At 40.3% G+C, this 27,950-nt stretch overlaps 1 protein-coding gene across 1 annotated transcript in view; it reads right to left on the reverse strand.

The window, feature by feature from the left end:
- LHFPL3 (LHFPL tetraspan subfamily member 3) overlaps positions 1-27,950 on the reverse strand; it is a 580,464-nt gene that overhangs the window by 171,569 nt on the left and 380,945 nt on the right. The window contains exon 2 of the mRNA XM_042964860.1: positions 5,461-5,697. Within this exon, the coding sequence (XP_042820794.1) occupies positions 5,461-5,697 (237 nt within the window). The remainder of the gene's footprint in view (positions 1-5,460; positions 5,698-27,950) is intronic.

Below are 27,950 nucleotides of genomic sequence, written 5' to 3' on the forward strand. Positions count from 1 at the left end.
TGCAAAGATCAAATATCATATGGGAAAAATGATTAGTAACTAGTAAAGCTTATCTAGATATTGATTATAAACTGCTTTCATACACATGCTTTCATTGGACTCTCTCAACCCTATGCAGGAGGCAGACCTGGGTAGTATCCTTCTCATTTTAGAAAAGGGGAAACTGAGGCTCTGGGATGTTGGGGACTTCCTTAAAGCCATAATGACTCTTGTGTGCTGGAGTTGAGACCAGAAACAAAGTTTTCCTCTCTGATCTGGGGCTCTGTCCACTGTTGAGGTGTCCACATGGACGCCACATAACATGGTAATTAGTGAGGCCAGCAGACTCCTGTGCCCCGGACCAGAATTTCTAAACCTGACTCCTTCCACTTGGTAGTGTGAATGATGGGGCCATGACAGTGCTGTTCAGGGCAGCCTAGAGCTCCTTCCCGTTGACCTCATCTTTCCCTTCTCTTACTCTTCTGTTGCTAACAAGTTCCTAAGAGCCGTTAGTGTATTCACTGCTCTGAGGGCACGAGCTCTTACTGCCCTTAGAGCAACTTCAAGGAACATTTCTGAAAGTGTCTCCAGAATTCGAGCTGGAAGAAACCTCCGGTGCCATTTAGACAAGCCCTCACTGCATAGATGAGAAAGTTTAATTCTGCAACTATCAAGATCTGGGGGCAGGGCGCTCAGGTAATGTGAGAGCCCACACTGGCTCCAGGCAGTGCATGCTCTCCTCACTCCCCCACGCTGCCACTCACAGTGGGGCTGTGGCATGGCATGCCATGGCACCTTAAATCAAAATACCGAAGGGCTTCTCATTAGTTACTTGAGTAAAATGAATTTAACTCCACCTATTATAGCATTAAAAAGAGCTTAAGCCACTTAATAAATGGTAGCTAGAGTCACCTCTTAATGGATAATCATATTTTCTCATTTGCAGTGTAAGTGCTAGAAGACAGAATGACTTTAAAACTGTTCATGAGAGGACTCAATTATCTGATAAGCAATTCCAAAGACCATACACACAAACTCCGAAACACGGCTCTTTATGAACGGCATCTCACAAGGAACGAGCTATTTGTGGCACGGGAGTTCTGGAAAATGTAATTATTTATCCTTTCACAATTAATGAAAGAAATTGGAAATGAAGCTTTCATTTCAAATCCTTTTTATCTGGATGAAACTTTAATTTTACATAATTAAATTGACTTCACAGTTCAGTGTGTTAAAATACGCAATTAGGCGGCATATCAAGGTGAAATGCCTCCTGTTGTTGGCTCATTTAGAAATCATGCTGTCGAGCTCCCAAACAACAACGAACACCTGCCCACCTGCTCTTATCCCCAGAGCCGGGGATGGCATACAGCCTGCGGGGCTGGCTTCTCAAATTCACAGTCGAATTTTCTTGTAAGTGCTAACTCCTGCAGAAGTTAGTTACGTATTTAAAATAGTTTTTGCTTCTGTTTTTCAGTGGAGTTTTTTGGGTTTTTTTGATTTTTTTTCCATGAGAAAATATTGTGGGACTTTGATGATGCAACATAGATGATTCACTTTCTCTCTCAGAGAAGCTCCTGCTGAGGTAACCCTTGGATTCTTCAAAGTTGCTGGTTGAAATTCTGTGGAAACTCCCTTATTCCAATCTTGCCATTTTACAATTTGTGGCAAACTTCAGATGAGACCACTTTCAAATTATTGTTGTATTCCTGGAAAAGGCTTAAGAAATATTTGTAGGTGGTACTGAAGGGTGACATACACTCTAATGGGATTGGGGTGAGTTCCCTGGAAAGTTAATTAATTAGAGAGAGAGCGAGCAGGAGCAGGGGAGAGGAGAAGAGGAGAGAGAATCTTAAGCAGGTTCCACACTTAGTGCAGAGCCTGATGCGGGGCTCAATCCCATGACCCTGGGATCAGGACCTGAGGTGAAATCAAGAGTAGGACACTCAACCGCCTGAGCCACCCAGGCACTCCTGGACATTTATTTTAGGAGGCGGTGGTTTATCGAGGTAGAAAGCTCACCTATGTACCTTCCCCTTGTTTTTCCTTTGAACAGTACTTTGTGATGGTTAATTTATGGCTCAGTAGTGTCCTATATTCCCTTAAGTAATCTGTGAATGGAACACAGTTCAACAATTAGAATGGAGTTCTCTTCCCTTTTTTGATATAGTCTACAATTTACATAACAGTGATTCTTGTTTTATCCATTGGGGAGGTGGTTAGGAAGGATTCATGGATCGAAGCAATATCCTTACTGTAGCAATACATGGAAAACCTGGACCCATTTTGTGGCTTTTCCAGATAAACACAGAAGCATGTTGCTACATTCATTATAAAAGCCACAAAAAGAAGATGATCCTATCATGAGACTGCTCAGGACAAACTTGTTTAAAATGGGGGCATATGCTCCTCTTGTAGGTTTATCCTCTGTATAGTACTCTTGCTACTTATTATAGGATGTAGGTTGTTAGGATGATCAGCAGACCATGAAACTGGAAGAAGACTGTAAAATGTATCAGTGTGTAGAGTAATATAATGTATATCAGAACATATGAATGCTTTATTCTTTTGAGCCAAGACTTGAGATATGGTATTGTCTGCTTTTAGGATACCACAAGCCATTAGGGAATTAGTAAATTCTTCTAAAATTCCGTGAGCTCGACTGGCCTCTGTCTCTTTGCATTGCCCTGGAATCCAAAGGAGGACTCAACTACCAAAGGACAGAGGAAGAATAGTGAAAACATGGTTTTAGTAAGTGAAAAGGTATATTAATGTAGCCATGCAAATTGTAAAAGCACTTATTCAAATATAATTTCATATTTACAAATTATTCTCATCAGATCTCTCCTCCATTAAGATTTATAGAAAGTAACACTGATGGTATTTAGTTTTGCTTATTGCATACACTAGAAAGCAAGTAAACTACTGTTTAGTGAAATTGTTTATATGCACACATACACAATCATCGACTGGTCTCCCCAAGTCTGCAAGTTTCAACACTGAATACGTGTTTAAATAATACCAAACAATAAAAGCTATTTTGCACAGCAACCATAAATCTTTTACCATTTCTAAGAAACATGCAGGTCTGATTACATTTTCTGTAATCTGAGTTTGATTTTATACAGATCCTATCGTATAAGAATCTGAAATGTCTACACAGTAGAGCTGTTGATACATTCTCAGGATTCAGATAAAAGAATTCTGATTGTGTGTAAGAATGTCGTACAACTGACACGTTCCTCAGTATGGCCTGATGCTCTCGGCTACTTTACTGGATTGGATTTGATGCAGAGGAACTGCTACTGATCTGGGTCCTTCAGAACCAGATGGAAGGAACTATGGACACAGGTAAATGTGATACAAGCAAATGAAGATAATGCACACAGAACAATCATGCACAGAGACTCACTAAACCTTATACTGGCCTCTTTTGACTTCCTTCTCCATCAACACTTACCAAGGCATTGGAGTGGAAAAGATGCCTTTTAAAAATGAAAACCTAGACAGAAGGGATGGGATATCAACATGGAACCAATTCCAGTGAAAGAAAAGACCCACTTTGAAAACTGTTGAGAGTTACCCTCTAATCCTAGCTGTTACCCTCCGAAGCATGAATTCAGAATTGTCACTCATTTGTGTGGATAGAACTGACAGTTCTCCATTGCCAAGTGAAAAATCTTCCTGATTATTTTATTTTTTAAATTTTTCTTCATTTCCTTATTTGGGGTCAACAGATGTCTGAAAAGTTTAAAGGTTCTTGGTATAACTTTAAATATTTATTTTTTTTGAGAGAGCACTAGCATGGGATGGGCAGAGAGAGAAGGAGACAGAGAATCGGAAATGGGCTGTGTTGATGGTAGTGAGCCTGATATGGGGCTCCAACTCACAAACCGTGAAATCATGGCCTGAGCCCAAGTCAGATGCTCAACCGATTGAGTCACCCAGGCGCCCCTCAGTATAACTTTAAATTGTACAGTGAATAAATAGCACTCAGTCCATTATTACGTGGTGGTAGAAATCAAGCATTTGCAGAACAAAATGATGTTTTCTTTAAGTCAACCCTTTAGGGAAAGGCAACTTATTCTGACATTGAGCTATCCTTATTATTCGCTTTGAGGTGAAGCTAACTGGACAGAGACCTGTATACATGCACCAAATCACAAAGACAACAACGGACAAGGACTCCAAATCAATAAGCACATGTGAAAGCACTTTAAATCTGTAACATGCGTTATGAGGTACATCATCCTTTAAATCTAGAAAGGACAACCGTGAGAGGGAATAATTGTGTTTTTAGAAAGCACTGCTCCCTTGTGCAAGATTTTTGTGTTTAGAACATTTTTGCTAACACCAAATAAACTAGTGCGTGTTCTGCCCATAAATCAGGGAGATAAAGAACTCAAGGATGACTGCTTCCCGAGACCGCTTGATTTTCTTTCTGTATAGTTCATAGTTTACAAGCATCACCAGTGATGGTCTAAATATAAAGCTTGCTACACTGTCATTACCTCCTGTAGTATCCTGTAGATACGAATCTATACCTCGATTTGAGGCCCGCTGAAGCACTCAAGAGCCACTACCTGAAACAGTAAGCTACATTTCCTAATTCAAGGATGGATTTAGTTTCCAATCAGAAATGGGAACTACAAACAGCAGCCACCCAACTGAAGGTGCCAATGTAAGTCCAAAGTCTTAAAATTAAAAGTTACCTAAAGATAAAACAGCAAAATAAATCTAAGTCTGCAATGAACAGAGGTAGTAAAATTCTATGCCCCAACAACTGGTTTAAAAATCTGGAAGGAAAATTAATATTCCTCTTGAATAATGACTTGCTACTTTTTATTGGCACTCTATCATTTGAACATTTATGTATCATTCACCAGCCAGTGCTCTATTTTTTTTTATTCTAGTCTCTTTGTGTTTCAGAAGACATTTTCTTTTTGAAAAGAAATAGAAGAGCTTTTTCACTACCCAGATAACACATTTCAAATTCAGTTAATTAGGTAACTGTTGAAATCCCTAACTGCAACTGGTTAGGGCCAGTATCATGCCTTCTCTCTGAGAGGAGGAGTCTGAATTCAAATACAATGATTGTGAACAGTTCAATAAAGACCTTTGTAGATGATTTTAGGAGATTCTCCAGACATTTATTTCAGCCTGGAAAATAGCTGAATACATGGAAAGGATGTACTCTCCATTTAACCAAGTAGACAAAAAAAAATTACCTTAGCCATGAACTTTCAGAGAGAGGGAAAAAGAAACTGAAAAAATGCATTTAAATAATAATGGACTCAGAGTCTTAGAAAGGTAAGTATGAAAATCCTGTATTTCAATTGCATAAACTTCTGGAGTTGAGTCTAGGGGAAAGTCTATGAACTAGACAGCATTAAAAGATGCACGAAATTAGACCCACATGGGAAGCACTGGTATTTGATGTGCTTGAAGTGTCCCAATAAGAGTTCCCGAAAGCAATCTTACCTTTATTTTCTGCCTTCAGTTCCTCTGCCATCAAGCTGTCTTGTCGGTTACCAAGCACAAATGCCAGAAACGAGAGGATCAGGGCATCCAAAATCCCAATAATGGCCAGGATGTACGCCCAGCGGACTGAACACGCCCCAAGAGTGTACTTGTCTGTCTTTTCTCCACACATCCGTTTGACTTCATCTGAATCCCAGCCATCAGGGAAAATCATACAGCCAAGCACAAGGCAGGCAGCTTGATGAAGAGAGAAAAAGAGAGGAAAAAAAAGTAGTTAACATAGATGTTATTTTAGCAAATATTGCTACTGGGTGTCAAAACATTGCTTTAAATTCTTGATTTAAAAACTAGCAAATCTTACCACTGTCCTACCCTGAATGGTTTTTTGTGTGTGTGTTTTTTTTCCTGGTTTACTTAAAAACAGCCTAGTATTGCAGTGAAAGGTCTGGGAACACTATTTACAGCAAGCCTGAGCATTCTGAGAGAGGTCGAGGTTTGTTGATCTATAAGAAAATACTAAAAAACTTGAATTTTGGTTGCATCTGTGGGAAGGCTTCCATTGCGAATAAGCCATAAGGAATCAGAACACAGCAGAATGACAATTCAACACTGGCTTTGAAGAGCTAGGACAGCAGCCAGATAAGGGATTAGGATAACATGGAAAATACCAGAGTGTATATTGACTGAGTCACAGTAAAAAAATAATTTTCTATTGCATCCTCCTACACACCCACATGTGCGTGTGCGTGCACACACACACACACACACATACATACACGCACACTCTGAAGTTTCTTGAAACTATGCCTAGTAGATTCAGCACACCATGGTATTTTCTAGCTTCTGTTCTATTTCATTTTTTAAAAGGCTGAAAAATGTTGCAGCATGGTGTGGTACCAGAGATTTTATGGAAATTCAGGAACTTAAGGAGAATACTTATATTCTGTTTTCCAAATATCACTGTGGGAATCATATGAATGCTTTTTATAGAGTATGTTACTTTGCAGATTAAAGAAGATTAGTAGTTATTTGTTGCCACTCTTTATATTTAATTGGATTATTTAGGGGTAAGTGAGGATAGTTTTAGATTATACAAAGCTTTCTTAAAAAATTTTTTTAATGTTTATTCATTTTTGACAGGGAACAAGCAGGGAGGTACAGAGAGAGAGGGAGACACAGAATCTGAAACAGGCTCCAGGCTCTGAGCTGTTGGCACAGAGCCCGATACAGGGCTCGAACCCACAAGCTGTGAGATCATGACCTGAGCTGAAGTCGGATACTCAACAGACTGAGACACCCAGGCGCCCCTAGCTTTCCTTTAAAATATATTTTTTTTAATATTTATTTTTGAGAGGGAGACAGACCACAAGCAGGGGAATGCCGGAGAGGGAACCACAGAATCCAAAGCAGGCTCCACACTCTGAGTTGTCAGCACAGCCCCCAATGTGGGGCTCAAACTCAAGAACTGTGAGATCACAACCTGAGCTGAAGTCAGATGTTTAACCGACTGAGCCACCAGGCCCCCCTATACAGAGCTTTCTCAACAGGTGTATTCATTCATTACTTCACGAATGTATTCGTTCACTCATTAATTCAAAAAGTACTTATTGACTTTTTATGATGGAGTGCCAGACACAGTTCTTGGTGCTTAGAGATATAGCAATTAGGAAAAGATACATGGCTTATGTTTTATCAGGGAAAGAAGCAAAAAAAAAAAAAAAAGAGTAACATGCAAATAAAGTAGTCGGAAATTGTAGTACTAAGTACATAGTCCTAAGTACTGGGTAGGAAAGAAACAAAGGACTCAGATAAAGAATAATGGTACACCTCTTAGAGAAGTGGGGATATTTAAGCTGAGACCGAAAACAGACAAGGCACTAGACCTATGCAATTGATGGGAATAATGTTCCAGGCAACAGCATGTGCAAAGGCCTCAGGGTTGGAAAGAGGCCTGGGGTATTTGAGGAGCAAACAGGAGATCAGCCACTGGGATGGAGAACGAGATCATGTTGAGGCTGCAAGGGAGGCAGGACTATGTATCCAGAAAGGTTACTGTTTCTAGGGCATGTCACTTAAAAAGACTGATGGCATTACCAACTTAGAGTTGTGTGATGGTCAAGGCCAAACACTTCGTGCAACTGTCAAAGCTGCTACTTCTTGAACAAACCAGCAGTGGACACCTAATTTCCTATGTTTTTCATAGGAGCATGACTCTACAAGGCAGGTGTGGAGGACACAGAAGCCAAAAGGGGTGACACACAGGGAGACCACCTGGGAGAACTTTGATTTAGGGTTCCTTGTTCTTTTACAGAACAAGATTTCAAAGCTTTGGGTCACACTTGATTCCTCTTTTCTTTGCCCCCCATCCCAAATGTTGCCATGCTTCTCTCATCCACGTAGGCACTATCTCTGCATAGGTGTTATCAACACTTCCATACTTTAAGCCTCATATGTCACAGAAGGAAACTAACTTCCTTCTGCTTTTGGTTCACCCTCACTCCAATCCAGATCACATGAGACCGCTGAGCCCATCATGCTCAAAACCTATGGTGGCTCCCCACTGGTACTGAAGAACACTCAGACATCTCAGGTACCCAAAGGCTCCATGATCCAGCCCCCACTTACTTTCCCAGCCCCTTTTCCCTTCATAATCTCCATTTCACTTGGGTTGAATGACAGCCGACTTCCTGTTCATGCACCAAGTTTTTGGACCCTTCTCTTTCTTCTTCTGCATGGAGTATTTGCTACCACTGTCTTAAATGTTCCACTCTTCAGTATCTTTCATCGGTCAAGTCAAATGCAATACCTTCCACAAAGCAAGCCATCTCAAATTCTTCTTGACCTACGGTACTGCCCTTCTTGGAACGCCCGAAGCTGTTGACTGTACCTATCAGAGTCCTTGTAGCTTTTTACATTTGTTACTTATTTACAAGTATTATTTCGATTAACAGAGTGTAAGCTTTCTGAGGAAGGAATCTTTGGTTAAGTCACCATATTCATAGCACCTAAAACAGTGCCTTGTAGACCTCTAGCACTAAAATATTTTTGAATGGGAAAGTAAAACGAATAAGTCAATTATCACACCTAGACAGTATACTCTAAAATACAGTTTATAGGGGCGCCTGGGTGGCTTAGTCGGTTAAGTGTCTGACTTCGGCTCAGGTCATGATTTCATGGTTAGTGGGTTCGAGCCCTGCATAAGACTCTCTGCTATCAGCACAGAGCCTGCTTTGGATCCTCTGTCCCCCTCTCTGTCTGCCCCTCCTCCACTTGTGTGCTCTCTCTCAAAAATAAATACACATTAGAAAACAGAAAGGTTTAAAAAATATATAGTTTATAGAATTCAACATCATTACCACCCAATGTCACAAATCTAGTTTAAGACTCATCTTTAAAAGGTGACATTCAACAGAGACACTTTTGTTATGCTTAGACAACAGATTCCAAGTACTCAGGAGAACAATTTGAAAAAAGTTGACTATTTCAAAATTCAAATTCCCACTTCTTCTGGAACTCCTAGCATTCCATTCCAACATGCTCTTCGAGGTATTTCTAACAATAATGATCTGTGTATTTTTTAAAAAGATGTGGTTTCCATTAGCAAAAATTAACTTTACTTGGGAAGACACACAGTGGTTTGAATCCAAACCACAGTTGAGAAAATCTCTAAAAATGCTATGTTACATGGAAGATTTTAAAGATATTCTCAATTTTTTTCTTACACATTAAATAATGTTTATGTAGGAGTAAATTACTTTCTTATACAGAAAAAATGAAAACCAAGTATTTTTCCTTTATGAATGGCAATCACTAAGAGAAGGACACTATATTATACTACTTAAAGCTCTAGCAAAACTTAATAGAAATCACCAAGTGACACAAATTTGGGAAGGTTATTAGATATTATAGGACAAGTTCTCCGCAACGGGGTATTTGTGGAATAGTGACATCAACAAAGACATCTTTTCTCAAAGTCTTTCTACACTTAAAAGTTTCCATATCTGGAAACTGAGTTACAAATGAGGATAAAAACAATAGAGGCAGAATTAACCGGAAACTAAAACCACATGAGAGTATGAGTGGCAATACATCGCTCCCAATCTTCAAAGCATAGGATTTCCTTAACCCAATGTTGAGAGAAATCTGAGGAGAGGATACGCAATTGTGTTTCATCTTATGCAATGGCTATTTTGCTCCAAGTTACAAAAATAGAATTTTTGAAATACAATTCTTATTTTCGATAGTATAAGGGAGTGACTGTTCAGAGAAATCTTAAGATAAAACCAGGCTAACAGGGCTGGGCTCTGGCCTCCTACGGAAAATGTTTAGGTCCCCCCAGCAAGGGTACTCCAGGTATCCTGCAGGCCACAAGGCATTGGGAGACGTACTGATTGCCTCAACCACTTCTCACTGGACTTAAACATTTGATCTTTTTCTAATTGATGTGTTTTTAAAAATCTGAATGGCTGTATAATAGTAAAAATGAGATCAACTGCATTTAAAAGTTTTTAAATCTTTGTAAGTGAAACTTGAGATAAAAAATAAGTAAAATTTGGATTTTAAAGTTTGAGAGAAAGGGAGAGAGAGAGAGAGAGAGTGCACACACGCATGCACATGGCAGGGGCAAAGAGAGAAGGAGACAGAGAGAATCCCAAGCAGGCTCCATGCTGTCAGTGTGGAGCCCAATGCGGGGCTCAATCTCATGAACTGTGAGATCATGACCTGAGCCAAAAATCAAGAGTCAGATGCTCAATCGACTGAGCCACCCCAGGTGCCCCTAAAATCCAATTAAAAAAATTTTTTTAATGCTTATTTTTGAGAGAGAGAGACAGAGCATGAGCAGGGGAAGGGAAGAGAGAGAGACACACACAGAATCCATAGCAGGCTCCAGGCTCTGAGCTGTCAGGACAGAGCCCGATGCAGGGCTCAAACCCATGGACCGTGAGATCATGACCCGAGCCGAAGTCAGACACTCAACGGACTGAGCCACCCAGGTGCCCCAAATCCAATTTTTAAATAAAGAAATCCTATCCCTCTGAAAGCTGTGCTTCTAGATGGTCATTACACGATAAAAATTGTACTTTCTGACAATGTATTATCATAATATACATTTTCTTCTGCCCCTATCCAAATTTCCCCTATTTGGCTATTTTTGAAACGTGAAGTCTCCCCAAAGTTATAGTGTGTTTAGGATTAAATGGAGCCATTAAAATAGTTTAGGCTCTGTTAGTTTCTTTGGAAAGGCATTACTGTGTTTTGCATTAATGAGTGTGTGCTATAATAAATTCTGTTTCCTGGCATCCTATTAATCAGAACCCTATTCACCTGCATGATGTGGATAGCCAGCAGAAACCAACAGCTGTTCCTAATCCAAACTAAGCAGTACCCGTAAGAGCCTAGGCTAATGTCTCAGTCAACGAACGATTAAACACTATTCCTCTTGGTTTTGTAATTATTTCTAATTCTTTGCAAATTGATCATCCTATAAGATGCAGCAGCATCACTATACTCAACAGTAGAGAACATAAATCACCAGAACATTTGATTAATTTGGACATGCTATTTCCTGACCACAAGGGATAGTGGAGAATTAGTTCCAATTGGGCTATTATCCCCAAAGGGGTTTCTTGGTAGAAAGTCACCTAGGAAATGCCTAGCTGACTCGCAGCTATCTCTTCCTTCACTTCAGCAGTGGGTTTTCTGGAAGACTATCAGGGAACATTTTTGAGTGTTAGAAATGAGAGCTCACAAGCTGGAGGTGAGCAGAGAAGGATGCTCTCTGCATGACACCTTCCAACTTACAACATATAATAAAGGCATCCTTATGAGGACAGGCCCGTTGATTTCCATTTTAAGCATGTTCCAAATGGTTAGGAAGCATTCACATTCTAAAAGGCCCCTCGGTCTAGAAGCTGATGCCCCACAGTGGGTTCCTCTGAAATAGTACACAAACAGCCAGTGGTTCCCTAGAGCCACTAATTGCTCTGGCAATTCTCTGGCCAAAGAGTTGAATGTAACCTCTGTGAAGGAAACGTCCTTAGAAAAATCTACCAATGTTTTTAATTGGGTCTTTCTCCAAAGGAAAACGAAGCAAGATGAAAAAAGCAACGGGGGGTGGGTGGGTAAGAGGGAGGTTGTCTATGATTTGGGTCATGTGTACAGGCTGATGCTGCTGGGCCAACTGTCCCGGTCAGGACACTGAATGCTGCGAACCTGAGAACGGCTATTTTTTTTTTGGACAGTAAGAGGAAGACTAAATTCATTCTTTAAAAAGTCTATGCGCTGTTGCACAAAAAGCATGATAAATTGCCTCATGTTGCTGAAGCACTCACGGGGAACGTGGTGAAAAACGAACCTGCATCCACTTAACTCTATCAATTATTCAGGCACGCAGTAAGGGAAGGGATTGACGCCAGAGAGCTGCCGCGCCGCGCTCTGCAAGGGGAGCGTTCACCTGTCACTCTAAACACCTGGTAAAGAAGAAGCACGCATCCCCAGCATCTTCATTAGCACACAGCCCGCAAACCGGAACTACCCTATTTACACATCTGGAAAAGCTGTGATGCCTACACCTCAGTCTACCTCTGGAAAACGGAGTTGCTAGGTAATCCGGGACATGAAATACTGCGGTTGAGAGTGGTGGAGAACAAATGATCTCCCGATAAATTCTGGTTCTAAATCCAGTATAATTTTATAAGCATTTCACTTGAGGTCATAGCACAAAAGGGGCAACATCCCTTAGAGAGCGGGTGGGGGGGGGCGGAGAGCAGGTGTAAACAAACTCTGGGCTCTCAGAAGGGTCATGTGTGAGGATGATCAAAGATCCTGTGCTCTGCCTCGACGCTCAGCCCTAATTGCCTGAGTAAAGAGCCACACATCTCTCAGTACCTTGTGCTGAATCAGCTGTGAGCCCCGAGCATAGCTGAAAGGGGATAATCAGGAGTCTGCCCACACCGGCTCTTAGGAGCAACACAGCAGAGAAACAGCTTTCATGGAATATGATACAAGAGGAAACACACTTAAATGGTACAACATCACTTGCTAATTTACCCAAATGTTGAGGCTTAATAACGAAGTATAATACAAATCAGAGTTTAGAACTTAAAAATACAATGCTGTTCTGATCTCTAGAATGTTTGCTAGGCAGTTTTCTTTTTTTTCTTTTTTTACATTTATTTATTTTTGAGAGACAGAGGGAGACAGAGCACGAGTGGGGGAGGGGCAGAGAAAGAGAAGGAGAAACAGAATCCGAAGCAGGCTCCAGGCTCCGAGCTGTCAGCACAGAGCCCGACGCAGGGCTTGAACTCACAAACAGTGAGATCATGACCTGAGCTGAAGTCGGACGCTTAACTGACTGAGCCACCCAGGTGTCCCTAGACAGCTTTTGATACAGATCTTGGATCCAATCAAATTTCTTAAACTCCTGATAGTGACACAGTTAATAATACTGCATCTCATAGCAATAGCTAATAATTGACACTCCCCTTGAGTGGGGTACACAGCACATCATTTCATCATTTCAATTCTCAAAGCCAAGAGAAACAGGAGAGCACATATTCCTGGCTTTTCCAGTTTCCACAAAGAGGGATTTTTCTCGAAAAGCCCTTGGGCACTTATCCCACTTCTCATTCCTCTCTACGGAGATGGAGGGATTTCCCCGAGGGAACCTGGGCATAGTGGCCCAGCCCCTTCCTGACCTTACCTTAGGAGCTGCTTGCCTACACGAGGCCTGTGTTCCACTCCTCTGTGCTGGCGATTTCACACAGGGCGGGCCTGATTCTCCACTGCTGTCTCGGAGTAGGAAGGTAAGAAGGCCTCATTTTGGGGGAGCAACTTAGAAAGTCCTTTTGGTTAAGACACCCAGAGCCATCTCTTCAACCCAATCTTTCTCATAATAAAGGAGATATTTTGCTTTCCTGCTGCCAATTCTCTCTCTCAGGGGGTTCAGAGCTTAGGAGGGCCTCCCAGTTCGGAGACTGGAAGCCTTGATTAGAGGACAAGCATGGCTGGGTTGTGGTGAGGACGCTCATGTCCTCACAGGGTGGAAAGAAACCTAGCCTGCTCTCTGCCCCTTCTTATACAGGCACTAATTATCCATGAGGGTTCCACGCTCATGACCTAATCACCTCCTTAAAGGCCCCACCTCTTAATACTATCACAGTAGGATTAGGTTTTCAGACTCTGAATCTTGGGGAAACATAAAAATCCAGTCCAGGGGCACCTGGGTGGTTCAGCTGGTTAAGCGGTGGACTCTTGATGGTGGCTCAGGTCATGATCTCATGGTTTGTGAAACTGAGCCCCATGTTGGGCTCTGTGGACAGCACAGAGCCTGCTTGGGATTCTCTCTCTCCCTCTCTCTGCCCCTCCCCCATGCATGCTCTCTCAAAATAAATAAATGTCAAAAAAAATCCAGTCCATTGCAGAGTGGGGGTCAGAGGGCTTTCATGCAATGCTTGTCTGTCAACCCCAACATTATTTGTTTATTTATTTTTTATATATGAGGAAGTGGAGGCACAGAAATTTCAAACAGCTTGCTGAAGTCATACAAAGCCCATGAGTGGGACAACCAGATTTGAATCAGACAGTCTAGCTTTGGAATTTATGCTTTTAATCCCAACTATACTATTACCTTTTACTTGTCAACAACAGTAATGCACATGAAATCACTTTAGAATATTGGTTTTGGTGCTAAGAATACTTAGAGAATCTTGGCAGTGCTTAACATGGTGTTTATAATTAGACATTTATTCTTTGAGGACAAGAGCCACTACCAAAAGGATGCTTAGAAACTGTGAACTTTTATATGTATAGATATTTCTGTTGTTTACACTACTTTTTCACCTAATCAGTACTTCATCTGCTATGTAGTGCCAAGATCATTAGGGTAATTATAAAATCTAAATGTGTGGAATGGGAATGAATGTGGTTTTACTGCACAAATACACATATATCTGGATTTATACACATTTCACAAGAAAATCTGCCCTTAGTTTTTGGCTTGATATTTTAAGTTGGCTATGTGTCAGCCAAACATTTTTATATGTTCTTTAAATGCTTATATTCCTTTTGAGATTATATATATATACATAAATACATATATGACTATGAATATATATGTACCTTTTTAATTTATACATGGTTACTTATATGTAAGATAATATCTGCTTTGAGAAAAAATAAAGGTATAATTCAATTAGGTTCTTTTTAAGTTTTTGTGTAGCTTCTTTGGATTTCAGTGGACACATTTTTTAAAAAAAGTTTACTTATTTATTTTGAGAGAGAAAGAGAGAACACAAGCGGGAAGGGGCAGAGAGAGAGAGAGAGAGAGAGAGAGAGAGAGGGAAAGAGAGAGAGAGAATCCCAGGCAGGCTCCACACTGAGCCAACACATGGCTCAATCCCATGACCTGAGCTGAAATCAAGAGTTGGACGTTCAACTGACTGAGCCACCCAGGAGCCCCTCGATAGGGGCTGTTTTAAGGAACATTTCAATAAACAAAACTGATAGTGCTGGTAGGTCACAAACAGGTCTGAAATTGTTTTTGTTTCTTTGTTTGCAGGAGAGCCCTTGACTCAGGCAACATTTTCATGTGCTAAAATCTACACTGCATTTCAGACACAGGGTCTGAAGACAAGATTATCTTTCTCCATGGCCCTATGAACAGAGAGCCCTTTGTGGTACACCTATCACCAACCTCCCAACAAAATCCGCTTGAGCCAGGATAACACCCCAAACAAAGCCACACAGACTAGTAACTACCCAGCCAGCAGTTTTCCTTGTGGCTCGTTGTGCCATGGCTATTTTATCTATAAAACAAGGAGCCCAGTCTAGATCACCAAACGTTTCCTGCTACTTACCTTATATTATTCATATATAGGATTAAATTTGTACTCATTTGATGCTCCATACCTATATATATTATGGGAAATAATGGGCTTGTAGAAATGCTTTACCAACTGACCCAACGTTTTCCTACATAGCAGGTGGAAGGAAGGGGCACCGTAGCTCTCCACCCTGATTCATCACGGAGCTTACAGAAAGTCGCTGTTGGCTAGAATTGGACAAGGTCAGGTGTCTTATGCCAACTGGCTACTGGTATTTCATTTCTCAGTACAAGGGGTAACTTTAGAAGCAACTAAATTCCTTCTCAATGAGGATGAGCTCTCCTAACCCTGCTGGACCTCCTCAAAACCTCCTGGAGTGCCCGTTTCTACACACTTTCCTGTAGGAGAATTTGGCACCGGTCCAGCTTTATGGTGGCGAGCTTTTCTTCTACACAGCTTGCTCACTTTTTTATGTTTATGTTTTTTTCAATTTTAGTACAGTTGGCATATAATATTATATTAGTCTCAGGTGTACAACATAGCGATTTGACATTTATGTATATTATAAAATGCTCACCTTGATAAGTGTAATTACCATCTGTCACCATACACAGATATTCAGTATTACTGACTATATTTCCTATGCTGTACTTTATATTCCCATGACTCACTTATTTTATAACTGAAAGTTTGTATATCTTAGTCCCCTTTTCCCATTTCACCCATCCCCCACACCCACCTCCACTCTGGCAACTGCCAGTTTGTTCTTTGTATTTATGAATTTGCTCACTTTTATTCTCCTGAAGTAACAATTTAATGCTTTAAAAACTTCAAATGGCAAAAATTAATTGTTCAAAGGAAACGTGTGGAAGAACTAAATATTGCACACTAAAAATGTCAGAAGTAGAACCAAGCTCAAGAAAGATGAATGCTACTCCAACCATCCTTTGTATGGAAGGATCTTACTTCCAAGGGGCGGGGGGCGGGGATAAGATGTACACATTTACACATGTCTAACAGGCTCCCAGCCTAAGCTTTTTCATAGTTTAGTTGATCAACTATCCTTTATCTATCTATCTATCTATCTATCTATCTATCTATCTAACATCTACCTACCTTTATCTCTATATATATCCCTCTGCACCAGTACTGGTCCTTACACAGTTAAAGAACAGGTGTATAAAGCTATAGAGTGCTGGGGCGCCTGGGTGGCTCAGTCGGTTAAGCGGCCGACTTCGGCTCAGGTCATGATCTCGCGGTCCATGAGTTCGAGCCCCGCGTCGGGCTCTGTGCTGACAGCTCAGAGCCTGGAGCCTGTTTCAGATTCTGTGTCTCCCTCTCTCTGACCCTCCCCCGTTCATGCTCTCTCTCTGTCTCAAAAATAAATAAACGTTAAAAAAAAATTTAAAGCTATAGAGTGCTGTCAATGTCTTTCCAGAAAAAGGACTCATAATATCATTCAGGACAGACATGATCTAGACTAGGAACCGAACTCAACATGTTGAATCAGAAAAATACACAGTCAAGAATTCTTTATCCAACAAGGCTGTCATTTAAAATAGAGGAGAGATAAAGAGTTTCCCAGACAACTAAAGGAGGTCGTGACCACTAAACCAGCCCTGCAAGAAATTTTAAGGGGGACCCTTTGAGTGGAGAAAAGACCAAACAAAACTAAAAAGACCAAAAGCAACAAAGACAAGAAAGGACCAGAAGAAAGCACCAGAAACAACAATTCTACAGGCAACACGATGGCACTAAGTTCATATCTTTCAGTACTCACTCTAAATGTCAATGGACTAGGGGCGCCTGGGTGGCTCGGTCGGTTAAGCGTCTGACTTCGGCTCAGGTCATGATCTCACGGTCCGTGAGTTCGAGCCCCGTGTCGGGCTCTGTGCTGACAGCTCAGAGCCTGGAGCCTGTTTCAGATTCTGTGTCTCCCTCTCTCTCTGCCCCTCCCCTGTTCATGCTCTGTCTCTCTCTGTCTCAAAAATAAATAAACGTTAAAAAAAAATTAAAAAAAAAATGTCAATGGACTAAACACGCCAATCCAAAGATATCAGAATGGATAAGAAAACAAGACCCATATATATATACTGCTAAATTTTAGACCTAAAGACACCTGCAGATTGAAAGTAAGGGGATAGAGAACCATCTATCATGCTAATGGTGGTCAAAAGAAAGCTGAAGTAGCCATACTTATATCAGACAAACTACATTTTAAAATAAAGACTATAACAACAGATGAGGGGCATTATATCATAATTAAGGGGTCTATCCACCAAGAAGAGCTAACAATTGTGAATATTTATGCCCCATATAACACCCAAATATATAAATCGGTAAATCACAAACATAAAGAAACTCATTGATAATAATACCATAATAGTAGGGCACTTCAACACCCCACTTACAGCAATGCACAGATCATCTAAGCAGAAAATCAACAAGGAAACAATGGCTTTGAATGATACACTGGACCGGATGGACTTCAACATATATATTCAGAACCTTTCATCCTAAAGTGGCAGAATACACCTTCTTGAGTGCACATAGAACATTCTCCAGAATAGATTGTATACTGGGTCACAAATCAGCCCTCAATAAATAGAAAAAGGTTGAGATGTACCTTGCATATTTTCAGACCACAATGCTATGAGACTCTAAATCAACCAAAAGAAAAAAATTTGGAAAGATCATGAATACTTGGGGATTAAAGAACATCCTACTAAAGAATCAATGGTTAACCAAGAAATTAAAGAGGAAATAAAAAGTACATGGAAGCCAACGAAAATAAAAACACGACAGCTGAAACACCTCTGGGATGCAGCAAAGATGGTCATAAGAGGGAAGTATATACCAATCCAGGTCTCCCTAAAGAAGGAAGAAAGGTCTCAAATACCCAACCTAACCTAACACCAAAAGAGCTGGAAAAAGAACAGCAAATAAAGCCCAAAACCAGCAGAAGAAGGGAAATAGTAAAGATTATGCAGAAATCAATGATATCGGAAAAAAAAAAAAAACAGTAGAACTCATCAATGAAACCAGGAGCTGGTTCTTTGAAAGAATTAACAAAATTGATAAACCTCTAGCCAGATTAATCAAAAAGAAAAAGGAAAGGACCCAAATAAATAAAATCATGAATGAAAGAGATCACAACCAATAATACAACAGAAATAAAAACAATAATAAGAGAATATTATGAGCAATTATATGTCAATAAAATGGGCAATCTGGAAGAAATGGACAAATTCCTAGAAATGTATGAACTACCAAAACTGAAACAGGAAGAAATAGAAATTTTGAACAGACCCATAACCAGTAAAGAAATTGAATCAGTAATCAAAAATCTCCCAAGAAACAAGAATTCAGGGCCAGATGGCTTTCCAGGGGATTTCTACCAAACATTTAAAGAAGAATTAACACCTATTCTTTTGAAGCTGTTCCAAAAAATAGAGATGGAAGGAAAACTTCCAAACTCATTCTATGGGGTCAGCATTACCTTGAATCCAACACCAAAGACCCCACTAAAAAGAACTACAGACCAATTTTCCTGCTGAACACGGATGCAACATTTCTCAACAAGATACTAGCCAACCAGATCTAACAATACATTAAAAGAATTATTCACCATGATCAAGTGGGATTTATTCCTGGGATGCAGGGCTGGTTCAATATCTGCAAATCAATCAATGTGATACATCACATTAATAAAAGAGAAGATAAGAACCACATGATCCTCTCAATAGATGCTGAAAAAGTATTTGACAAAATGTAAAAAAAGACAAAATGCAAAAAAAAGAAGGATAGCATCCTTTCTTGAGAAAAACCCTTAAGAAAGTAGGGATAGAAGGATCATACCTGATGATCATAAAGGCCATATATGAAAGAGCCACCGCTAATATCATCCTCAATGGGGAAAAACTGAGAGCTTCCCCCTAAGGTTAGAAACATGACAGGGGTGTCTACTCTCACCACTGTGTTATTCAACATAGTGCTGAAAGTCCTAGCCTCAACAATCAGACAACACGAATCCAAAAAAAAAAAAAAAAAAGCCTCCAAGGGGGAAGTCAAACTTTTGCTTTTTGCAGATGACATGATACTACATGAGGAAAACCCAAAAGACTCCACCACAAAACTTCTGGAACTGATCCATGAAGTCAGCAAAGTTGCAGGATATAAAATCAATGTACAGCAATCAGTTGCATTTCTATACACCAAAAGTGAAGCAGCAGAAAGAGAAATCAAGGAATCAATCCCATTTACAATTGCACCAAAACCCATAAAATACTTGGGAATAAACCTCACCAAAGAGATGAAAAATCTATACGCTGAAAGCTATAGAAAGCTTATGAAAGAAATTGAAGAAGACACACAAAAAATGGAAAAACATTCCATGCTCATGGATTAGAAGAACAAATATTGTTGAAATGTTGATACTACTCAAAGTAATCTACATATTTAAAGCAATCCCTATCAAAATAACACTAGCATTCTTCAGAGAGCTAGAACAAACACTCCTAAGATTTGTATGGAACGAGAAAAGACTCCGAATAGCCAAAGCAATTCTGAAAAAGAAAACCAAAGCTGGAGGCATCACAATTCTGGACTTCAAGCTGTATTACAAAGCTGTAATCACAACAGTATATTACTAGTACAAGAACAGACACACAGGTAAATGGAATAGAATAGAGAACCCAGAAATGGACCTGCAAAAATCACCAACTAATCTTTGACAAAGCAGGAAAGAATATCCAATGGAAGAAACACAGTCTCTTCAGCAAATGGTATTGGGAAAACTGGACAGCGACATGCGGAAGAATGAACCTGGACCAGTTTCTTACACCATACACAAAAATAAACTCAAAATGGATGAAAGACCTAAACATAAGACAGGAAGCCATCAAAATCCTAGAGCAGAAGACAAGCAACAACCTCTCTGACTTTGGCCACGGCAACTTCTTACTTCACATGTCTCTGAAGGTGAGGGAAACAAAAACAAAAATGAACTATTGGGACCTCATCAAAATAAAAGCTTTGCACAGTGAGGCAAGCAATCAACCAAACTAAAGACAACCGACGGATTGGGAGGAGAGATTAGCAAACAGCATATAGGATAAAGGGTTAGTATCCAAAATCTATAAATAAGTTACTAAACTCAACATCCAAAAAAACAAATAATCCAGTGAAGAAGTGGGCAAAAGACATGAATAGACACTTTTCCAAAGAAGACATCCAAATGGCTATTGGACACATGAAAAGATGCTCAACATCACTCATATCAGGGAAATACAAATCAAAACCACAATGAGATACCACCTCACACCTGTCAGAAAGGCTAAAATTAACAACTCAGGCAACAACAGATATTGGCGAAGATGCAGAGAAAGAGGAACCCTTTTGCACTGCTGGTGGGAATGCAAACTGGTGCAGCAACTCTAGAAAACATTGTGGAGGTTCCTCAAGAAATTAAAAATAGAACTACCCTATGATCCAGGAATTGCACGACTAGGTATTTATCCAAAGGATACACGAGTGCTGATTCGAAGGGGCACATGCACCCCAATGTTTACAGCAGCACTATCAACAATAGCCAAAGTATTGAAAGAGCCAAAATGTCCATTCACTGATGAATGGATAAAGAAGATGTGGTATATATACACAATGGAATATTACTGAGCAATAAAAAAAGAATGAAATGTTCCCATTTGCGAAAATGTGGATGGAACTAGGGTGTATTATGCTAAATGAAATAAGTCAGAGAAAGACAAATACCATATAATTTCATTCATATGTGGAATTTAAGATACAAAATAGATGAACATAAGGGAAAGGAAGTAAAATAATGTAAAAACAGAGAGGGAGACAAACCGTAAGACTCTTAAATACAGAGAACAAACAGGGTTGCTGGCGGGGTGTTGGGTGGGGGGATGGGCTAAGTGGGTGATGGGCATTAAGGAGGGCACTTGTCAGGATGAGCACTGAGTGTTATGTAAGTGATGAACCACTAAATTCTATTCCTGAAATCATTATTACACTATATGTTAACTTGGATTTAGATTTTAAAAAATAAAGAGAAAAAAAGAGAGATAAAGAAAAATAAGGGCAGAACAGCATGATGGGGCTCTGGATGACAAAATCTTCAAGCTGGCTGTTCCTTACATCTATTCTGCTCCTCTTTAGTGTCACTTCTGCCCTCCCATCCCCTAGCCCCTCAGATGCTTAAGATAAAGGTTATGTGGACTCAGAAGGACTGATTTATGACATCTAAAACAAACACACAAAAAATCTAATGAAAAAGACAACTGTGGCAAATTGTTTGAATTCCCTTTTTTTCCCCCTCTTTATTTTGTGCTCCCTTTCCCCATCAGATTTTCCTTCACATCTGTTTTTAGGCTTCCATCCTCTTTGCTACTCCTTCCAAATAATTTATTCAGACTATGGAAAAGAAAAAAATGGAGATATGTTAGGCTTCAACTGATCTATGGCAAGGTCTTCTGGTAATTTATGTATTTATAGAGAATGCTGCTAATTCAGAACAAGAAACTTCCCAGAGAGACGGAATTGGAATTGGCAGTAGGTATCAAAAAAAGTGTAGGACAAAAACCAGGTCAAAAGAGGGGAAAAGAAGTCAGGGTGTTAAATGTTTTGTCAAAAGATTTTCACACATCTTTCAACTTCAAATTCTGAAAGCAGTAGCCAAAAGTTTATAGATAAAACCTTGACCAGTATGACATTTGAACAATGCTTGAATCAGAACAATGACTTCCCTTGACTAAAATGAAATTTAACCCAGTCCTCACCTGTCAGTGAAATGCCCAGAAGGTAGTTTTGCTTTGAACTTGGGTGCTACAGAGTGGCCCCAGGCAGGGCTGAATATAACTTCTAGAACCTGAGCAGGAGTGTGGGCTTTTGGCTTTTGCCCTTGGGGATCTTTCCTCCCCTCAGGGCTCTGTACTTGCACCCTTTATCCACAGGCTCCAGTTTCCTTCTTGGCATAAAAAAAAAAAAATCTGTGGTTCTGCTGTGATTCATTTGCTACTCTCATAATTGAGGCTGGGGTTTGCTGATGGCATTATAGTACTGTGATGATCCACAACATTTTACGTTCTGGGATGATGGCCATGTGAATTACTGATAGACTCTGCTAGTTAGAAACTTTCAATAGTGATAGGATGGTACACTTGTTCCAGTATGTTTCACTAAAGAATTTCCTTGTTTTATTTTATTTATTTATTTTTTTACCACTATCTGAATCTAGAATACCAGTTACCTGTTTGCCCAGACAGAGTAGGAGATATTAGTTCTCATTGGAGACAAGTATGTGACCTTGGGCAGAACTTATAATTTCTTCTTCTTTTTTTTTTTTTAATGTCTATTTTACCTGTGAGAGAGAGCACAAGCAGGGTGGGGGAGGGCAGCGAGAGAGGGAGACAGGATCTAAAGCAGGCTCTGAGCTGACAGCAGAGATTCTGATGTGGGGATCGGACTCACAAACAGCGAGATCAGACGTGAGGTGAAGTCGGACTCAACTGACTGAGCCACCTAGGCTCCCTAGCTTACAATTTGTGAATGGAAATTGAGAACAGTCTAAAATGGCCATGATCCAGGGTTTGGGTCTGGTCCCTATCTTTATTTGTGCTCAGCCCTAGTGAGTAAAGAGAAGGTGAATACACATTCTCCACCCTGCAACATTGCCTGCTTCCCTTCTTCAAGGTATTATCTGTATTCTTCAAAGAGAAGTAGATTTTTATATATAAAATAAATATCCTTTGGGACAAATTATGGTTTTGTTGATTCTAGAGTCAATCGCAAATCTAAACGTTTCCTTATTCATAATGTATATTTATTTTCTATTTTCACTGCAACAAATCACCACCGCAGACTTAGTAGCTTAAAACAACACAAATGTATTATAATATGGTAGATCAGAATTCTGACATGGTCTGACTGGGCTAAAGTCAAGGTGTTGTAGGGCTGCATTTCATTCTGGAGGCTCTAGGGGACAATTTCCTCTCTTCAGCTTCAAGAGACTGCTGGCATGCCTTGGTTCATGGCGTCTTTCCATCTTCAAGGTCAGCAATAACAAGTTGAGTCCCTTTCACGTACCATCTCTTTGATCCTCTCGTTTGCTTCTTCTGCTTCCAGTTTTAAGAATTCATGTGGGGGGCACCTGGATGGCTCAGTTGGTTAAGCGTTCGACTTGGGCTCGGGTCATGATCTCACGATTCATGAGTTCAAGCCCCATATCGGGCTCTCTGCTATCAGCACAGAACCTGCTTCAAATCCTCTTTCTCCCTCTCTCTCTGCCCCTCCCCTGCTCGCTCTCCTCTCTCAAAAAAAAAAAAAAAAAGTGAAAAAAAGAATCCATGTGATTAGATTAGGCCAACCTGGATAGTCTCCCCATCAGAAGGTCAGCTGATCAGCAAACTTAACTGTGTCCATAACCTTAATTCCCCATTTCCATATAACCTAACATATTCACAGGTTCCGGGGGCTAGTGTGTGGACATCCTTGGTAGACATTGTTCTACCTACCTACCTAATGTTATACACAGTTAGTGTGTTATAATCTTGTTTCTGTTTTCTGATCTGTAGTTACTGGGGTCCACATCGAGGCACAGAAAGTCCATCATAGATCTAGTGTATGGGATAAACCCTGAGCACCTGTGCCTCCCAAGCCTGGCCTTCCATGGATCACTGATGGTTTTTCTCAGTGTATGACATGGTTCTGTCTGGTTTCCCGATTAGCTTTATTGTTTCTTGTTGGGACCAACATTTGATCTTTTTTTTTTTAAGTTTATTTATTTATTTGAGGGGCACCTGGGTGGCTCAGTCGTCTGACTGAGCCGAGCATCCGACTTTCGGCTCAGGTCATGATCTCACAGTTCTGGGTTCAAGCCCGCGTTGGGCTCTGTGCCGACAGCTCAGAGCCTGGAGCCTGCTTCGGATTCTGTGTCTCCCTCTCTCTCTGCCCCTTCCCTGCTCATACTCAGTCTCTCTCTGTCTCAAAAATAAATAACACATTAAAAAAAATTAAGTTTATTTATTTATTTGAGAGAGACAGAGACAGCATGAGTGAGGGAGGGGCAGAGAAAAAGAGAGAGAGAGAATACTAAGCAAGCACCATGCTGCCAGCACAGAGCCTGATGCAGGGCTGGAACCATGTAACTGACAGATCATGACCTGAGTGGAAACCAAGAGTCAGATGCTTAACAGACTAAGCCACCCAGGTGCCCCAGATCTTATTTTGAGTCTGCTTGTCTGGAGTTCTGATATTTTGCTTGGCTCTGGCTGTGTAAATTGTTTTTCTTAAGCCCTTAAAGCAAGCCTGAGTTATGTCACAAGAAGGTAGATCACCTTGACCAAAGCAAGCAATGTTTAGAAAAGCCTGAACTTGGGGGCTTTCTTGCTGCAGGACCCAACCCACTGCTTGCCAACCGTCTGCCTTGGATATTACCCCCAGCTTGAATCAAGCCTAAGTTTGGAATCCTTTGAGCCACTGGCTATTCCCAGTGGTGTTCAGTGTAAGATCAGTTCTGCTTGTCCCAATTTTCTCCCTTTCAGCACTGGCTTCCTGTTGGGGTTACAGCATGCTCTCTGACTAAACCCATCTAAACTGCAGCCAACAAGGCCATCTCCACAGCTTCAGCCCTGTAGAGGCTGTCATCAAAGACTGCACTGTCTCCATTCTTTCTTAAAATGTGAGTGATCAATCTGCAAAACTCTGATGTCTGCAGACAGAGCTAAATAAAAGTTTCCTGAAACTTTTGCCACATGATACATTAGGAAGTTTGAATAAGAGTGCCTATTCATTCTGTCCCTTTATCTCTAGGTACTAATGCACTCAACTCAGGTGTGGCCCACACACCTCTGAAGTGTGTTCACAAAGACAGGCAACATATTGGAGGCCCAGAGGTAACTGCATGGAGTCAGTTATAGGTCTATGTGCAGGATGAGCTCTGTATCTCATTTCTTACCCATTATTCCCAAGTGATCAGTGCTGATCTCTGGACACTAATGATACTATTTTTCTATAAAGCCAGAGTCATCATCTAGGCTTCTGAGAGTTCAGAATCCCCACTGAAATGAGCAGTTGGAGCAATTTTGAAGAAAATAAAAGGATTTGTCAGGGAAATTGGAGCAAAAGCCTGTAGTGCCTTCATTTTCCTAAAGTATTCTGAGAATGTAAAAATAATAGCAAACCATATCGAATACTTGTACCAGGCACTCTCTTATATGAATCAACTCATTTAAACTTCATTACCCCACTATGAAATAGGTACTATTATTACCCCCATTTTATAAAAAATGAAACAAGAAGGGAGATCTTAAGTAACTTGAAAAATGTCACAGGTAGTAAGTAAGGTGCCAGGATTGACACCTTGGAGTCTGACTGTTGTTCCATCTCTTAACCATTATTCAGTTATAGAGTTTCATTTTTTTGATTTTTTTATTTCATTTTTTATGATTTTTTATTATTTTTTTGTGATTTCAGGAACATATAGAGCTTTCCTCTGACAGTAAAATTGGAATACTAAAAAAGAAGTAGATTCGCCTACGAACTGGTAAGACTGATGTAGATAATCTCGCAAAGGCTAGTCTGTGACTTCATTAAATACAGTCAACAAGTAATGTCAAAACAGGTTGGAAGAAATGCAAAATTTGGACTCGCCAACAAATATGTGTATTGCAGTACATGGCTGGAAGGCCTTTACTGAGAAATTATCTTATGGTAGAACAATATTAGAGTTCCCATGAACATTAAGAAATGGACCAACTTACCTCAAAGTATTGGCATTCTGAATTGTCAAAATGACATCCCTGGAAATAACTGGCAGCAAAATCTCGGTCAACTAAATGTAGGAAGTTCATTGATTTTTGTTGTTGTTGAACTTTAGAGCAATGTATTCTCAGCTAAGGGAGTTCTTGTCAGTGGCTGATGAGAGTCTTAAGAGGTGCCATTTTTTGAATGGCCAGACCTAAAGCAATTTTACATATCCTTGGCAAAAAGCCTCTTCAGTCAGGTAACTATTATTTATGTCCAGGGTCTGGGCATACTGGTGATTAAGATAAATCTAATTCCCTTTTGTCAAGGGACTTGTAATTGAAAAAGGGACCCAGTCTAACTGCTGTAATGAGCAACGAAGTGAGGACAAAGGGAGACACAGGCTACCGAATGTAAATGAACTTATAATTTTGAACCTCCAACTTGTGCTTTGGAATCTCAAAATTACTGAAAAGGAAAATTTAAGATTCTTTTGTTTCAGACCATTATTCTTTCAACCAAATCTAAGATTCGAAAGAGAACTGGGCACAGAGGATTGTGATTTGGAGGAGGGAAGTAAAACAGTGTCTACGTGAGGGGGGCGTGCCTATTTAATTACAGTATATAAATATTCAAATATAGCTATAAACATAACTGCTAAGAATAGGAAGGTAACTGGTATCAAAATAGAAATATGCAGAACTTACAATTACCAGGGAGACAAAAGAGATTTTTAAAAAGGTAATAACTCTAGAAAAAGAAATGTGAACTTGGTTTAGCCTCAAGCTGAAGGAGGTCTGGGGCTGTCTCTGTTATGTTACAGTAAGATTCAAACTCAAGCTCCCTTTATCATCAGTAGTTTGGTGTGGCATTCCTTTCTTCTACTGAAGTACCGTAGATACCAACATTGGATGTTTCCAGAGTAAAAGTTATGTTTCTTTGGAAGAGTCCAAGGAATTAGGGAAAATGACTTACTATTCCCATATCTTGGATGAGGGCACCTCATATCTTCTTCAGTGCCAGATCCAAGAATGCCACCTAGAAATCTGAAGTGATCTGTGGACTACAAAATCTGGTGAGAACCTCACTCGTGGGCTTTTCTGTATTATGATGGGTGTTTGGTTGTTTCTCCCAGCACTCCAAGCTGGCCCTTGAAAGTGAGGGGAAAGAGTCCTAGGTACTCACACCCCTGTTGTCCTCTCCCCTTTTATTTCTGACATACCCCACGTTTTTGGCCTTTCTGATGTCCCTCTGGACTTCCCTCTTAGTATTTTCCGGAATTAAGCACCATTTCATGGTTTTAGACTACTCTTGCTTGGTTTAGATTGGCTTGGCTGGCAGTGTCATATTCCCCTAAACCTCACCTCTTCTCCTTTTAGGCATCCCCTTCCTGCACTGGGTAGGGGATCACATTGGTTCCTTCAATTCTGCACACAGTTTTTTCAGTCATGCAGACAAAATTAGTGAAGAACTCGGCATACCCTTTAGAAGCCAGAATGGAGCCAGTTAGAAAAATCTAAACAAAAAGAGGTCCTAGAGAAAATGGAAAAGGCACAGCTCTATACTTACAACTCTTCATGTATCTGAGGGAGAGGAGGAACACCCACTTTGTGGTCCAGCAGGACTTCTATCAGGGAAGGTTAATTCCTTAAGTCAACTGAGGTTCCTTGAGGTTCCAGTTGACATGTGGCCATTACAGACTGGTCTTCCTGTGACCTCACTTGCTGCAGTATTACAGCCTACTCTCATCTGGTTGGTGGCTAGTGCATCATCATGGTTCCCACATGGTTCCAATTATGCACATCAAACGTGACCAGGACATTTGCACACCTGGCAGGGAGGTAGTGTTTATTTTATTCATCTCTGGCTGAGTCAATTCTAAATTTGACAGAATATATTTTT

Source organism: Panthera tigris, chromosome A2 (genome assembly GCF_018350195.1).
Source record: "Panthera tigris isolate Pti1 chromosome A2, P.tigris_Pti1_mat1.1, whole genome shotgun sequence".
Taxonomy (NCBI): domain Eukaryota; kingdom Metazoa; phylum Chordata; class Mammalia; order Carnivora; family Felidae; genus Panthera; species Panthera tigris.